The sequence below is a fragment of the Phalaenopsis equestris genome, unplaced genomic scaffold (genome assembly GCF_001263595.1).
Source record: "Phalaenopsis equestris unplaced genomic scaffold, ASM126359v1 Scaffold000117, whole genome shotgun sequence".
NCBI classification, from domain to species: Eukaryota; Viridiplantae; Streptophyta; class Magnoliopsida; order Asparagales; family Orchidaceae; genus Phalaenopsis; species Phalaenopsis equestris.
In genome coordinates this window covers 44,053-58,435 of record NW_018164559.1, presented here as the reverse complement: position 1 = coordinate 58,435, position 14,383 = coordinate 44,053, and the positions used below count along the sequence as shown (strand labels likewise).

At 36.9% G+C, this 14,383-nt stretch overlaps 1 protein-coding gene across 2 annotated transcripts in view; it reads left to right on the top strand.

Annotated features, from left to right (window-relative positions):
* Positions 1 to 14,383, top strand: part of LOC110021037 (purple acid phosphatase 15) — a 37,541-nt gene that overhangs the window by 8,781 nt on the left and 14,377 nt on the right. The window contains exons 1-2 of one of the 2 annotated variants that reach the window (XM_020719365.1): positions 697 to 1,119; positions 9,138 to 9,471. In XM_020719365.1, coding sequence (XP_020575024.1) covers positions 969 to 1,119; positions 9,138 to 9,471 — 485 coding nt within the window. In that variant the 5' untranslated portion in view covers positions 697 to 968. Of the gene's footprint in view, positions 1 to 696; positions 1,120 to 9,137; positions 9,472 to 14,383 lie in introns of those variants that run through there. The other variant, XM_020719364.1, reaches the window with a different exon arrangement.

Here is a 14,383-nt window from a genome sequence, read left to right as displayed (position 1 = left end):
TAGATATATATATATATAGATATATGGTATTATAGTATTATTATATTGGTATTAAACCTTTTGTTATGGCTAGTCGGGCCTATACGTTCTCAGAGAAATCAATAAATTTTGTTGGTTTCCAACGACACTTTGAATAAGGAATAGTATGCACCAATCTCATCAAAATTTATTAATTAGAGAAATTAATAAATTTTGATGGGATTGGTGCATACTATTTCTTATTTCAAGGTGTTGTAGGAAACCAACTATATGTATACATATATATATGTATACATATATATACACATATACATATGTATACATATATATATGTATACATATATATACACATATACATATGTATACATATATATATGTATACATATATATACACATATACATATGTATACATATATATATGTATACATATATATACACATATACATATGTATACATATATATATGTATACATATATATACACATATACATATGTATACATATATATATGTATACATATATATACACATATACATATGTATACATATATATATGTATACATATATATACACATATACTTGCTCTTATATATTATCAAGTAGTTTTAAAATATTGATAAGTCATATATGTATAAAGACTTGATATTGTTGAATATAAATGTCTATTTAGAATTGCATGATTTAAATCACTCACATTAATATTCATATGAATTTTATATTCTTTCCAAATTATGTTATTTATCTAGTAAATTGTCCATTTTTATTGTTCATACTGCATGGTGCAGGGCGTCTCTCTCTTACGTAGTTGACGTGTGATCGAGCTTTCTTGTGACTGTGCATGCTCCCTGTTCACACGAAAAACCAAGGGTCGAACCGAGCATCCTATTTTCGATTCCTTTCCAATTATTAGCAAGTTTCCTTCTTTCCATTTATTTATTTCTAATCTTTTCATATATATGTGTTGTATTAGGGTAAGATTTTAGTTTTGGCCTATGTTTTTTTTCAGGACAGCCGTTGGTTTCCTTATTCTCACTTATCGGGTTGTCTCCAACTGTGGATGGTGTTCCAGTTGTAGCTCGTCCGAGGTGGTGATTTCCATCCAAAGGTTCGAGTGGTGCTCTGGCTGCAACTCGTTTCTGTGGGGTATTTATATTTGACTTTTCCATCCTCCACATTCCTCCCTTCGTTTCCACTGTCGTTCCTGGCCTTCCGCTTCTCTGCCATCACTATTCTCGCCCTCCGTTTTTTCTTGTCACAACCCCATTAATTTTTTTTGTTATTGTTTATCACTTTCCGACCACCCTCCATCTCTGTAGCCGCCCCCAAACAACCTCCTAGTTGTGGTTTTTTACAGTTCCAACTGCCGAAAATGCCTTCCTCTCCCCCTCATCGATGTCATCGCAGTTTTCACCCTCCATCTTTTGTTTCCGCCACTCAAAAATTCCCCACCTTGTTGTTTTATCACTGTCCGACCATCTTACATTGCTGCCACAACCCAAAACAACACTTTCCCTATTTTTAACCCATTGTCCAGCTCCTTGCCCTTGCTGCCACCGCCCATGAGAGCCCGCCGTCTTGTTGTTCTGACAGTTCCTCTCCTTTTTGTTGCCCCCATCGCCCCCTTACTGCCACTCCACCATCCAACCTTCAAACAACTCTCTTGCTACCTCTCTGATGGTCCAAACTTTGGTTGATCACCACCCCAAATGAGATTCACACTAGCCGTGTTGTTACTTTCTATTTCAGCGTGTGTATGTCGTGTCTATTTTTATTTTTTTCTTTCAAGTGTGTTGGTTGTAACAACCTATTTGTTTTCAGTAATAATATTTGCTTTTCCTATAGTGGTTTGGGTTAACCTCGATATCATTTGGTATTAGAGCTAACTTAACCCTAGTCTTATTTTGGGGTTTCTAGCATTCCCCATAACTCCGCCCAAATTTTTTTTTCCCATCTACATCACCATTACACACTTCCTTCCACGTATCCACATTAAAACACTAATTATGCTCTGATAAGAAGTTTATCATGGAAGAGATACAATAACAATTTCGCCGAGTATTGCAACAATTGGATGAAATTGTGGAAAGATGATGATCTAGAGTGGTCACATAAATTTCATTTGATCCCCGAGATGAACCACTGCCCCAAATATTTGGCATGAAATATTGGAGAAGACAAAATTTTAAAGTAAAGGTGGATGTACCTTATTTTAACGGTCACCTGGATCTGGGTGAGTTCATCGAGTGACTATGGACATTGAAATGTGTTTTGAAGTGTCAAGACATCACATCAGATGGAAGGGTGAAACTAGATGCGAACAAGTTATAAAAGAGTGCATTATTTTAGTGAAAAAATTGGAAGCCCATATGCCAGCATGAGAGAAAAGAGAAGATCACCATCTTGTCTAAGGTGAAACAGGAGATGCAACACCAGTACATGCCAACTTTCTACAAACCGAATGTTCAGACCCCAACTTCAAAACTGGGGAGACCACATCAACGGACAATCACATCTTACAGGTAGGGTTTACCCCCAAGGTCTTACATTTAGAGTATACCCTGGTGATTATCCAAGTCCACCCCGCCTAAGGAGAAACTATTTCAGAGTAGACAACAGTTGGAGCGAACTGGTATTCTTAAAGCTGTCCCAGCCAAAAAAGTGATTCAAGAGCCATAAATTTTAGAATATTGAATTAGATTACACAATAAGATGAATGACTTATTTTCTGAGCAGGGCATTGTTGAATAACAGAGTGATGATGTTGAAGACACTAAACAAGGTAAGAATATAAAGGAAGAGTACCCACTTCCAACTGATGAAGAAAAGATGCTCATAGTTCCAGCTGAGCCCTTGGGAGAGACTCCAATCAAATTAATAGTGATTGTACAAGTGATTTTGAGTTCGAGGAATCGACACTAGAGGCATGTCGAGAAATTCAAACTTTTTACATCTATAGACTTCCTCCCGAGTTGCCCTACTGAGAGAGGTCCAACATGTTATAAATGATGCTTTTTTGTGCCACATATGGAGTTATTCAGATATTAGATTTAGTTGAGCAGTGTACCCACCATCAAATGTCCAAAAAGGAGGGATGAAGCACACTTTTGAAATTTACCGTAGGAGCTTAATGGGGAAAAAATTCTTCAATGAAATCCAAGACCTATCAGTGAAGAAGAGACCTCTCCTGAGTGATTGCTAGTGAGAGTGACACAACCTGCTACAAATTTCATTCTAGAGTTGATTTCTCATCACATATTTATTTGTCAGATACATCACGCAAAGTACGAGTGAAGAAACATATCATAGATTTTACTTGCTTGAGATTTGGCTGGTGAGAATCGACGTTGTTATGCAGCTCTAGCTCAAGTTGTGCAAATTGTGGGTAGATATTTTTTTTGTCTGGACATTTTTTAAAATGACAACACTTATAAGAATGATCTATCGGGAGCTTGTAACATTTCAATTAACTTTAATAGTGCAGACCTGGTTACTATGAGGAGAGAGAAGCTTTCACAAATGAGGTCAAAACTCCCCCAACTCGGGCTTGAGTCCGGTTCACAGGGCATCTTTCGCTTATGAAGCAGATGCGGGATTGAGCGATCCCGTGACCGCGCGTGCGTCTGGTTCACGCAAACAACTTAGAGCCAGTACAAGCATCCTGTTTTTTATTCCTTTTTAATTTTTTAGCAAGTTTCCTCCTTTCGTTTAATTGCTTTTTAATCATTTCTTATATATATGTTGTATTAGGGTTAGTTTCAATTTTGGGTTATGTTATTTGTCGGGACAGACATCAGCGTGCTATTTCTTTCTTCTAGGGCTGTATCCAACGACAATTGGTGCTCTGGCTGCAGCTCGTATGAGGTGATGATCTCCTTTCAATGGGTCGAGTGGTGCTCCGGCTATAGCTGGTTCCTGCAAAGGCTTTTTTGTCCACCTTTTCCATCTTTCACATTCTTCCTTTCATTGTCGCTGCCGTTCCCCGCCTTCTGCTTCGCTTTCATCGTTGTCCTTTCTCTCAAACTTTGTTGTCGCAGCCCGACCAATCTTTCCTGTTGTTATTTACCATTGTTCGACAGTTCGTCACCTCCCTTTTGTTGCCACCATCACCCCCTTGTTGCCGCTCCACCATCGAACATTCCAATTGCCCCTTTGCTACCTCTTCAGAGGTCCAAACCCTCGCTAATCACCACCCTACCCGAAATCCATTTTAGGCGTACGTCGTTAGTCTTGTTGTTGTTATTACAGATTTCAGTGTGTTGTGTGTCGTGTTGTTGTTATTTTTTCTTTCAAGTGTGTTGGTTGTAGCTGCCTATTTGTTTTTAGTAATAATATTTTCTCTTCCTATTGTGGTTTGGGTTAACTCCGATACCATTGCATATACCGGTTTCTTATCGTTGATGCTTTAATAAATAGTGGTTATTTACTTACTTTGAATTCTCAAGCCCACCCTTTGATATTTTTGTATGCCAGTTCCTATTCAATCACTTGCCGGATCGTCTCCATAGGAACACTTTCTAGCTTTAGATTGCTTTTGGGTGTTTTCCATTTCATCTTAATTTTTGTATTTTTTTATTTTGTGTTCGAGTAGTTATTATCACTCAGTTTCCTTTCAATTATTTTCTAGTTTTCTTCAGTTGTATTAGTTGTTGGACCTTTAGTTATGAAGTAAAATTTGTTTTTCGTTGTTTCTTTTTGTATTACCTGCATACAATTTTCTTTTGAGATTACAAAAATGTTCTCTTTATTTCATCATGCTCTACATTGTCGGGTGCACTGTTTTCTGGACCCGGGTTATGACAGGAATGAGGAGGAAGCTTTGGTGGGGGCTGTTGCAGGTTGTGAGAGAGTTGGGCTTTGATTTTTGCTGAAGTGAGAGAGGGAGTAGATGAGAATGAGAGTTGAAAAAGGGTTCTTTTTCTTTTTAATTTTCTGTAGTGGGATGGGACGAAGAAAGGATGGAATGACGAGTAGTGTACATCACGTGAATTCTTGGATTTTGACAAGGCAAATGCTTGGAAGGATTAAAATTTGTTGTTTTTATATTATAATAAACTATTATAATTTTTGAACTTTAATTATTAAAACTTATTTATGTATTCATTTTAATCAATGTCAATGTTATCCAATTTAATTCTAAATTAACTGTGATTTTCTTATGTAATTGTTTATATGTTTGATTATGCAATAATAATCTATATATATATAGTGAAAAATGTCATCGTTTCGCTCTGCTAGGGTTCTGCCCCATGGGGAACCCTAGCATCTTGCGTTGCTTCTGTTCTGCTTTAGGATTCAGCGTCGTCTGGCGTCGCCTGTTTAGTCTCGGTGATCTGCTTCCATTCGCGTCGTCTGCTGCGTTTCCTGTTTGCGACAGAGATGCTCTACGTCTGTGACAGACTGCTCGTCGTCTGCGAGCCGCTCCTTGTTTTGCTCGGCTCAGCGCGCGAGTCTACGACAGAGCCGCTCGTTTCAGCCTCTGGCGTAGGCGTCTGCGACAGATCCTGCAGCTTTTCTTCTTGCTGATGTTTGACACTAGCTGCGGTAATGGCCTCAGGGCTTTCTTACGCCGCCGCCCTCACCGATGATATCCACCGATGATATCCCCGCCAATCCCTCCCATGCTGCAGTGGTTCACAAACACAACTCCCCTTATCACATCACAGATAGTGCGGTATTCCCGCAGAGTTACCATGTTTATGTCGCAGGAAATGACAATTGTAATCTCATAAAAAAAGTAGAGAAAAAGGCGAGCAAACCAGCAATTTTTTTCTCTGACGCTGAAATTTCAACTCGTGCAGGAAAATACAAATTTACACTAGTTGGAAAGTTTCAATTAGGTTGCCCGAAGATGGAGATCATCAGGAAGGTTTTTGAAGATTTCAAACTGGTTGGGGATTGGCAGATGGGTCATTTCGATGGAAGACATGTATGATACAGTTGAGCACAGAAGATGATTACACGAAGATTTTCTCAAAGAAATTCATCACAATTGAGGGCAAACATATGAAATTGCTCAAATGGACCCCCAATTTTGATCCCAGCCAAGAACCCCCAATTGCATCTATTTGGTTCTCATTACCTAAACTTAAGCTTCATTTCTTTGATCTACCATTCTTATATGCAATTGGGACTATCCTTGAAAAGCCTTTGCAGGTAGATTTAACTACAGTTCATTTCTGAAGACCTTCTATTGAAAGGATTTTGATTGAACGAGATATTACACTACTGGATGTAGAAGGAGTCTGACTTGGATCTGCTCACAATGGTTATTGGCAAAAAAATCATTATGAAATAAAAACCATACTACTGCAAGCACTGCAAGATGCTTGGACACCCGCAGAAGAAATATTTCAAATTGCACCCACAGTTGAGAACCAATAGTTAAAAGTAGGAACACACTGTTAGCGCACCCCATGTGCCTGAACGCGCTCCCAGCAAAATTGATGACAGCCAACCTAAGGAGGGAAACACCACAAGACAGGAGTTGGTGTCTGCCCCTGGGATCCCTTCTCTTGACCATACTATAATGGATAATGTTCGAACTGAAAATCAGAATAATCCCGCAGCTCCTATTCAGGAAGCATCAGGTGCAGAGGTAACAATTCACAATTTACATACTCTGGAACCTATCGCGATGACAACGACTGTCTTTTCTCCTACTGCGGTTCAAACATCAAATTAGATCGAGGATCATATGAGTCAGTCTTCAAATGAAGAATGACAGGTTTACACTTCTCGGCGGAAGAAGAAGCCTGGGGGCTCACTCCAACTTGGAAACTTAATGGATGATACTTTGGTGACTCCTGGCAATGACACGACTCTTTAAAACTTGTTATCTGGTTCCGCTTCTAAAACTAGAGGAAGAGAGATATTACACTACTGGATGTAGAAGGAGTCTGACTTGGATCTGCTCACAATGGTTATTGGCAAAAAAATCATTATGAAATAAAAACCATACTACTGCAAGCACTGCAAGATGCTTGGACACCCGCAGAAGAAATATTTCAAATTGCACCCACAGTTGAGAACCAATAGTTAAAAGTAGGAACACACTGTTAGCGCACCCCATGTGCCTGAACGCGCTCCCAGCAAAATTGATGACAGCCAACCTAAGGAGGGAAACACCACAAGACAGGAGTTGGTGTCTGCCCCTGGGATCCCTTCTCTTGACCATACTATAATGGATAATGTTCGAACTGAAAATCAGAATAATCCCGCAGCTCCTATTCAGGAAGCATCAGGTGCAGAGGTAACAATTCACAATTTACATACTCTGGAACCTATCGCGATGACAACGACTGTCTTTTCTCCTACTGCGGTTCAAACATCAAATTAGATCGAGGATCATATGAGTCAGTCTTCAGATGAAGAATGACAGGTTTACACTTCTCGGCGGAAGAAGAAGCCTGGGGGCTCACTCCAACTTGGAAACTTAATGGATGATACTTTGGTGACTCCTAACAATGACACGACTCTTTAAAACTTGTTATCTGGTTCCGCTTCTAAAACTAGAGGAAGAGACAGGACTAAACTGGTTCGTCCCTAGCCATTATTTTCTGCATGTTTTAAATTGCCATTGATGATCTCTAATTTGTATTTAAAATGTTCATTACTTAAAATATATATATATATATATATATTAAGATTTATCATCGCCCATCTCAAGTTTTATGTCACCAATCTCTCACGCATGCAATTGTATGCTTCACTTTTTTGCAGATACCTGGGCATAGTGGGTGTCTATTCGAAGTATTTATGATGTTTTGGACGCATAAGAGTTATCTGTTTTGTGATTGGACTTCCTTATGTAATCGTTTATATGTTTGATTATGCAGTAATGATCTCTCTCTATATATATATCTTAAGATTTGTCATCGCCCATCTCAAGTTGTATGTCACCAATCTCTCACGCAGGCAATTGCATGCTTCACATTTTTGCAGATACCTGGGCATAGCGGGTGTATATTTGAAGTATTTATGACGTTTTGTACGCATAAGAGTTTTCTGTTTTGTGATCGGACTGCATTTAGGCTAAGTTAAAGTCGTCGAGGCAATTTAGACCTGAATTGCACACGCATGTTCGTAGTATGTCGTTTTCACTTTGCTTCTTTAGATCATCAAAAATCTCTTCTTAGATAACTTCAACGTTTAAGTGATATTATGATAAAGACCATTTCACAAACCAGCGTCATCTAGGCAGTTTTGGCAGTCGTTAAGGTGATTTAAGCTGGAATCACATGTTATTGTGCTCATTGTTGGCTGCTTTCATTATATTTGCTCAAATAGATTTATGAAGCAAGTACGGAGGTCAAAGTGTTGTTCTATTTATTCTTTGTTCATGAGTCTAAACAATGTGCACAAGTGGTTGACTAGCATAAGGTAATTGAGTGAGTTCTCATTGAATGATCCATGATCTTGAAATAAAATGGCCTAAATTTGAGTTGGTGATAATTGACTCGAAGAGATCTTCACAAGAGGGATAGCGTAAGGCATTAGAGAATACTGATTTAACTTAACCTTTGATAGAAAAAATATATTGTTGTAGAAATACTAAATGATTGGCTCTCATGTATATGCTTAAGCTTTTGGATTGATAATGGGTTTGACCACTTTTCTATTAAGAAAAACTTTATCAATCTTCGATTTACACTCGCTAGCATCAATTATCTAGTATATAAAGGCTTAAGGATTTCTTAATGACTTGGAAATGCCCCCTTTGTCTTCAGAGTTTTTCAAATGAAGATTCCAAAGCCAGAGTTGGTAGAGATATTAGGATATTTGGTATTGTCATGTCATTTAATCCAATGGTTTCTTAATGAGCTACAAGAAAGAAAAGATGTGGTATGCCAAAGAAATTTTGAGCTTTTCATGTGGGAGAGAGATTATTTTTTTAATTGCTACATATTCTGTTATCCATTTCTATTGGGTTCCAAGCTTGAAAGTGCTTTTGAATCAATGGGACGCTCTTTTGCAATTGTAAGTTTGATTCTCTAATGGACATACCCACCATCTATCTTGCTGGGTCCTTAAATCGTCTAAATAAATTTTCCTTTGCACATTTGAAAAGCAACCATTTTAGCTCATCACATTTTCTCATCCCAAATCAGATTTTTTTGGTATCTTTTGCAAGAATAATCAAATTTAGCTTGTATGGATTGCAGGACTTAAACCAGGCACCCGTTATTTCTATCGGTGTGGAGATCCTTCTATACCAGCAATGAGTTCCACGCATAAGTTCAGAACAATGCCCATTTCAGGTCCTAAGAGCTATCCAAAAAGAATTGCAGTTGTTGGTGATCTTGGTCTTACTTATAATACCACTTCAACTGTTGATCATATGAGAAGTAACAATCCTGATCTGATCTTATTGTTGGGAGATGTTACTTATGCAAACTTGTATTTAACAAATGGAACCGGTTCAAATTGCTACTCTTGCGCATTTCCAAATACCCCGATACATGAGAGCTACCAACCACGTTGGGACTTCTGGGCAAGGTAAATATTATTGAGTTTCTATAATATAGATCTCCCTTTCTCATTTGGTAATAAGTGAATTTTAAAGTCTTGTTTGACTTTTTAACAAATTGAAAAAATTGTCAAAATAGTCCTCTGCCTTTTTTAAGGGTCATTCTAGTCCACACAGAAGACTATTTTAGCCTCAAGTAAAGAGAATAGGGATAAAGTTGACATTTTTATTGACTCTGAGACTAAGGGTACGTTTGGGAGAGATTTTTAGCTGCTTTCTGCGTTAAAAAGCAAAATACATGCATTTTGGAGCCCACTTTTTACATGCTTTTCGTAAAATCATATTCCTAAAACCCGATTTTTGAAAACGGCGGGGCGGGGCGGGTTATGTTCGGTGAAACAATCTGTGGCTTGGTTGGGAGACACCCCTGCCTTTCACTTTTTCCACAAATGACTTGTTTTATCCGCGATATTTGTGGCTTTGGCTTCTCCCTTGTCTGAGCTACAAGCTATTGGGGTTAGGGCATACCAGTGAGTGTTTTTTGCTTTGGCTTCTCCCTCGTCTTCCCCCATTTTCACTGCGAATCATATGTATGTATCTCGAACGTCATTCTTTGGTTTAGGGTCACACGAGGAAGTTTTTTTCGGTGCAAGGTTTTTGTTTTTTTCTTCTCCATCATCGAATTTATACTTCCCAATCTTCTCAGTATTGGTGGGTTTGATTGTTAGTTTAGGGCTTGCATTCCACATTATTTGGGTTTTGCATTCCATGCGATAACTTCAGAATTGTAGTTGGTTACTTCATCTTCAATTTTTGGTTTAGGTTTTGCATTTCATGCAACTGTGGTTGAGGTTACTCTGGTTGGGGTTCGGTTGACTGTGATTGATGTTTCTCTAGTTGGGATCTTGTTGGCTATAGTTGAGATTGCTCTGGTTGCATTTTTGTTGACACTGATTGGGATTGCTCTGATTGTGATTTGGTTTGTTGTGGCTAGGTTTGCTCTTGTTGGGGTTCGGTTGGCTATAGTTGGGGTTGCTCTGACGCGAGTTTGGTTGGGCTTGCTCTAGTTGGGTTTGATTTGGGGTTGCTCTGGTTGTGGTTTGACTGGCTATGATTGGGGTTGTTCTGGTTGGGATTTTGTTGGCTATGGTTTTGTTTGCTCGTGTTTAGTTATTGGTTGTCTTTTTTTGGGTTTGCTATGGTTTAGGGGTTTTGTTGGCTGTGGTTGAGGTTGCTCTACTTGGGGTTTTGTTGGCTATGCTTAGGGTTGCTCTAGTTGTGGTTTTGCTGGCTGTAGTTGGGTTTTTGTTGGCTATAGTTGAGTTTGCTTTGTTTTAGTCATTGGTTGGCTACGATTGTGTTTGCTCTGGTTTAGCGATTTTGCTGGTTGTGGATTTTGTTGGCCGTGGTTGGGGTGCTTTGATTAGGCATTTGTTGGCTTTGGTTGATGTTTCTGTGGTTGGGGTTTGGTTGACTATGGTTGGGGTTGTTCTAGTTTAAGGATTGGTTGGCTGTGATTGGCTTGCTTTGGTTGAGGTTTTGTTGGTTGTGTATGAGGTTGATCTGGTTACGGTTAGGATTGCTTTGGTTGGGGTTGTTCTAGTTGGGTTTTGTTGGTTATGGTTGGGTTTGTTCTTGTTTAGTGATTGGTTAGCTGTGGTTGAGTTTACTGTGGACTGTGGTTGGGGTTTGGTTTGCTGTGATTGGGTTTTCTCTGGTTTAGGGTTCTTGGTTGCTGTGGGGCTTTGTTGGATGTGATGTTTTGCACACATACAAGTCAAATCTTATAAATTCATATATTTAATGTGGGTTTCGACGACTAATTTTTGTAATGTTATGTAGAACAATGATGGAAAAATAACAATGAGTTCAATCAATCACAAATTGTGATTCATATAATTGTCCCTATACATTTGCAATCACAATTAACCACATATACTACATGGTCTTAAAGTCTGTATGACACAATTGACCATAGATAATACTTGTTTTAAAGCACACATGATACAATTAATCACATATACTATATGGATTTAAAACACATATAACACAATTAATCACATATACTACATGGTTTTAAAGCACACATGACAGTTATTTGGTCTTAAGGCACACATAACACAGTTAACCACATAAATTACATGGTCTTAAAGCTTGCATAACATAGCTAACCACAAATGCCACATGGTCTTAAAGCCTGCATGCTACAGTTAACCACAAATACCACCTGGTCTTAAAATTTGCATAACACAGATAACCACATATGCTATCAAAGTTTATCTGATTATCAAATGTACTTGGTGATCCTGGATTGAACAATTTTTGATAAATTTATCTCACATCCTTTTTTAAATTTTGTTTCAATTTTTTAAATTAATTTTGCTGTTATAAGATAAATTATATAATTTCTTCCAATTTTTTATCTTCATGATACATCAGATGGGAAAATAAATGGAAGGTGGTATATTTATCATTTGAGAGGTGGTGAAGAATATATTTTGTGATTTAGACTTGAAAGAGATCGAAATTGACAATAGACCAATCAAACACTTCAATAAGTTGACAAAACATAACAAAAAATTTTCATTAAAAACATGAGGATTGTATCATAAAAGTCAATTAAAAAACAAATGAGATCAACTCAAAAATGATTAAAAATTGTGGAAGAAGTTAAAGAGAAGAACAACAGGATTAAGTTGGGACCCTGTTAAGAAAATAATGAATGCATCAGAGGAGCATCACAAAGAAGGAAATTTCAATAATTAGTAAATATTATATGAATTTTTAATATTCTCATATTAATCAAACTATGCTTTTATTAATTATAGGTCCTACCCAATGGAAAAAAAGTTAGGATTTATGTCATAGACCTTGAGTTAGAGGAGAAGCTTGATTATATATTTCTCGATGTTCTGGTTATGAGCTCTAATGTATGGGCAACAACGCCGGACTTTTAGAATTTTGATGAGTCTGAATATGCTCATTTAAGCGAAGTACAAGAGGAAGCCCCACATTAGAGAATAAGGTGAATTAAGTCATTTCAAGTGCTCCGCACCCTCCACCTTGAAGTGTAAAAAAAATGAAGGTCGACTCCCAACATTTATTTGAGTAGATTTCAAAGCTTGTTATAACCCGCACTAATATGACATTCAACGCTCGCATTGCTATTTAGGGATAACCAACTATGATAGAAGTTGTAAAGTTATTGGACTCCACTCTTGAGATATTTTTTGATATGTCCCTATATTTATTCGTTATTAAATTTTAGAGGATCGAATAAAGCAGGAGACTTTCACTATAAAGGTGTCAGAATGGAGGATTCATTACTTTCGTTATTTTTTAAACAATTAGTCTAGTTAGTTTTTATTTTTTATTTTTGTGTCAAATTGGTGTGTAATAATTTAAACTTATGCCGAACAATGTCATGCGATGTACTTATGTGACATTTGATCATGTATGCTTTGCACTAGTTGTTGTACTTTAATTTTGTAGTTGTTTACTTTGAGCATAACTTATTATTTTTTATATATTTTGACATACATAAAATAGTCAGATGGACCCATCAAATGAAGATGATATTTTAGAGATAGTGAAACGAACTATAATTCTGACTACTACAATATGTCTTATCAATTAGTATAATCAGATAAAATTGTGTAAGACACAATGTGTGTCATCCTTATCTGTGGGTAACAAGTAGATTGGTGAGCTACACCAATGCCATCCGAGCATAATTCATGGCATATTTCGGATGTCAAAATTTATTTTTTGTGCTTTGCTGGTTGAATTGCAAATTAATTATGGTTCGCATGGATCGTCTCGATTTACAACCAGGGAAGTACTGATCACTTATATATTTTGTCAAATAATGAATTCATTCTAGTTGCTTCCGAGCGATTCCAACACTTAACAAAGACGATTAACAAATATTCGATATTAACTATTTGTTTAGATTGTCATCAAACTCATATCTTGATTTTGTGCATACACTAAGAGAAACTCATAACGATACAAGATATATACCGTTCTTCAAAGTATTGATTTATCCATTTAATTTGCATACATATTTTATAAAAAAATATTCTAATTATTATTTTAAATTGGATTATATAAGAACAATTGATGACATACATGTTGATGCACGTTTTGCAACATTAACAATATTGCATATATCGGATATTATGCACCTGCAACACAATATCTTAGCAGTTCGTGACTTTAACATGTGTTTTTACGTTCATAATGACTGGATGGGAAGGGATGCCTATGATAGTCTCATGTTTAAATTTTTTACTCGATAATGTTAATACAAATTTTTGATGCCTCAATCTGTTTAGTATATTTATGACCGTATATGATGTGTTAAATTTTAAGAGATTTACTAACAAAGTTAGTAGCCAGAAAAATATTACCTCGTAGATTCAGGATATCCTATGCAACAAGGTTACAACCATGGATCGTCTCGATTTACAACCAGGGAAGTACTGATCACTTATATATTTTGTCAAATAATGAATTCATTCTAGTTGCTTCCGAGCAATTCCAACACTTAACAAAGACGATTAACAAATATTCGATATTAACTATTTGTTTAGATTGTCATCAAACTCATATCTTGATTTTGTGCATACACTAAGAGAAACTCATAACGATACAAGATATATACCGTTCTTCAAAGTATTGATTTATCCATTTAATTTGCATACATATTTTATAAAAAAATATTCTAATTATTATTTTAAATTGGATTATATAAGAACAATTGATGACATACATGTTGATGCACGTTTTGCAACATTAACAATATTGCATATATCGGATATTATGCACCTGCAACACAATATCTTAGCAGTTCGTGACTTTAACATGTGTTTTTACGTTCATAATGACTGGATGGGAAGGGATGCCTATGATAGTCTCATGTTTAAATTTTTTACTCGA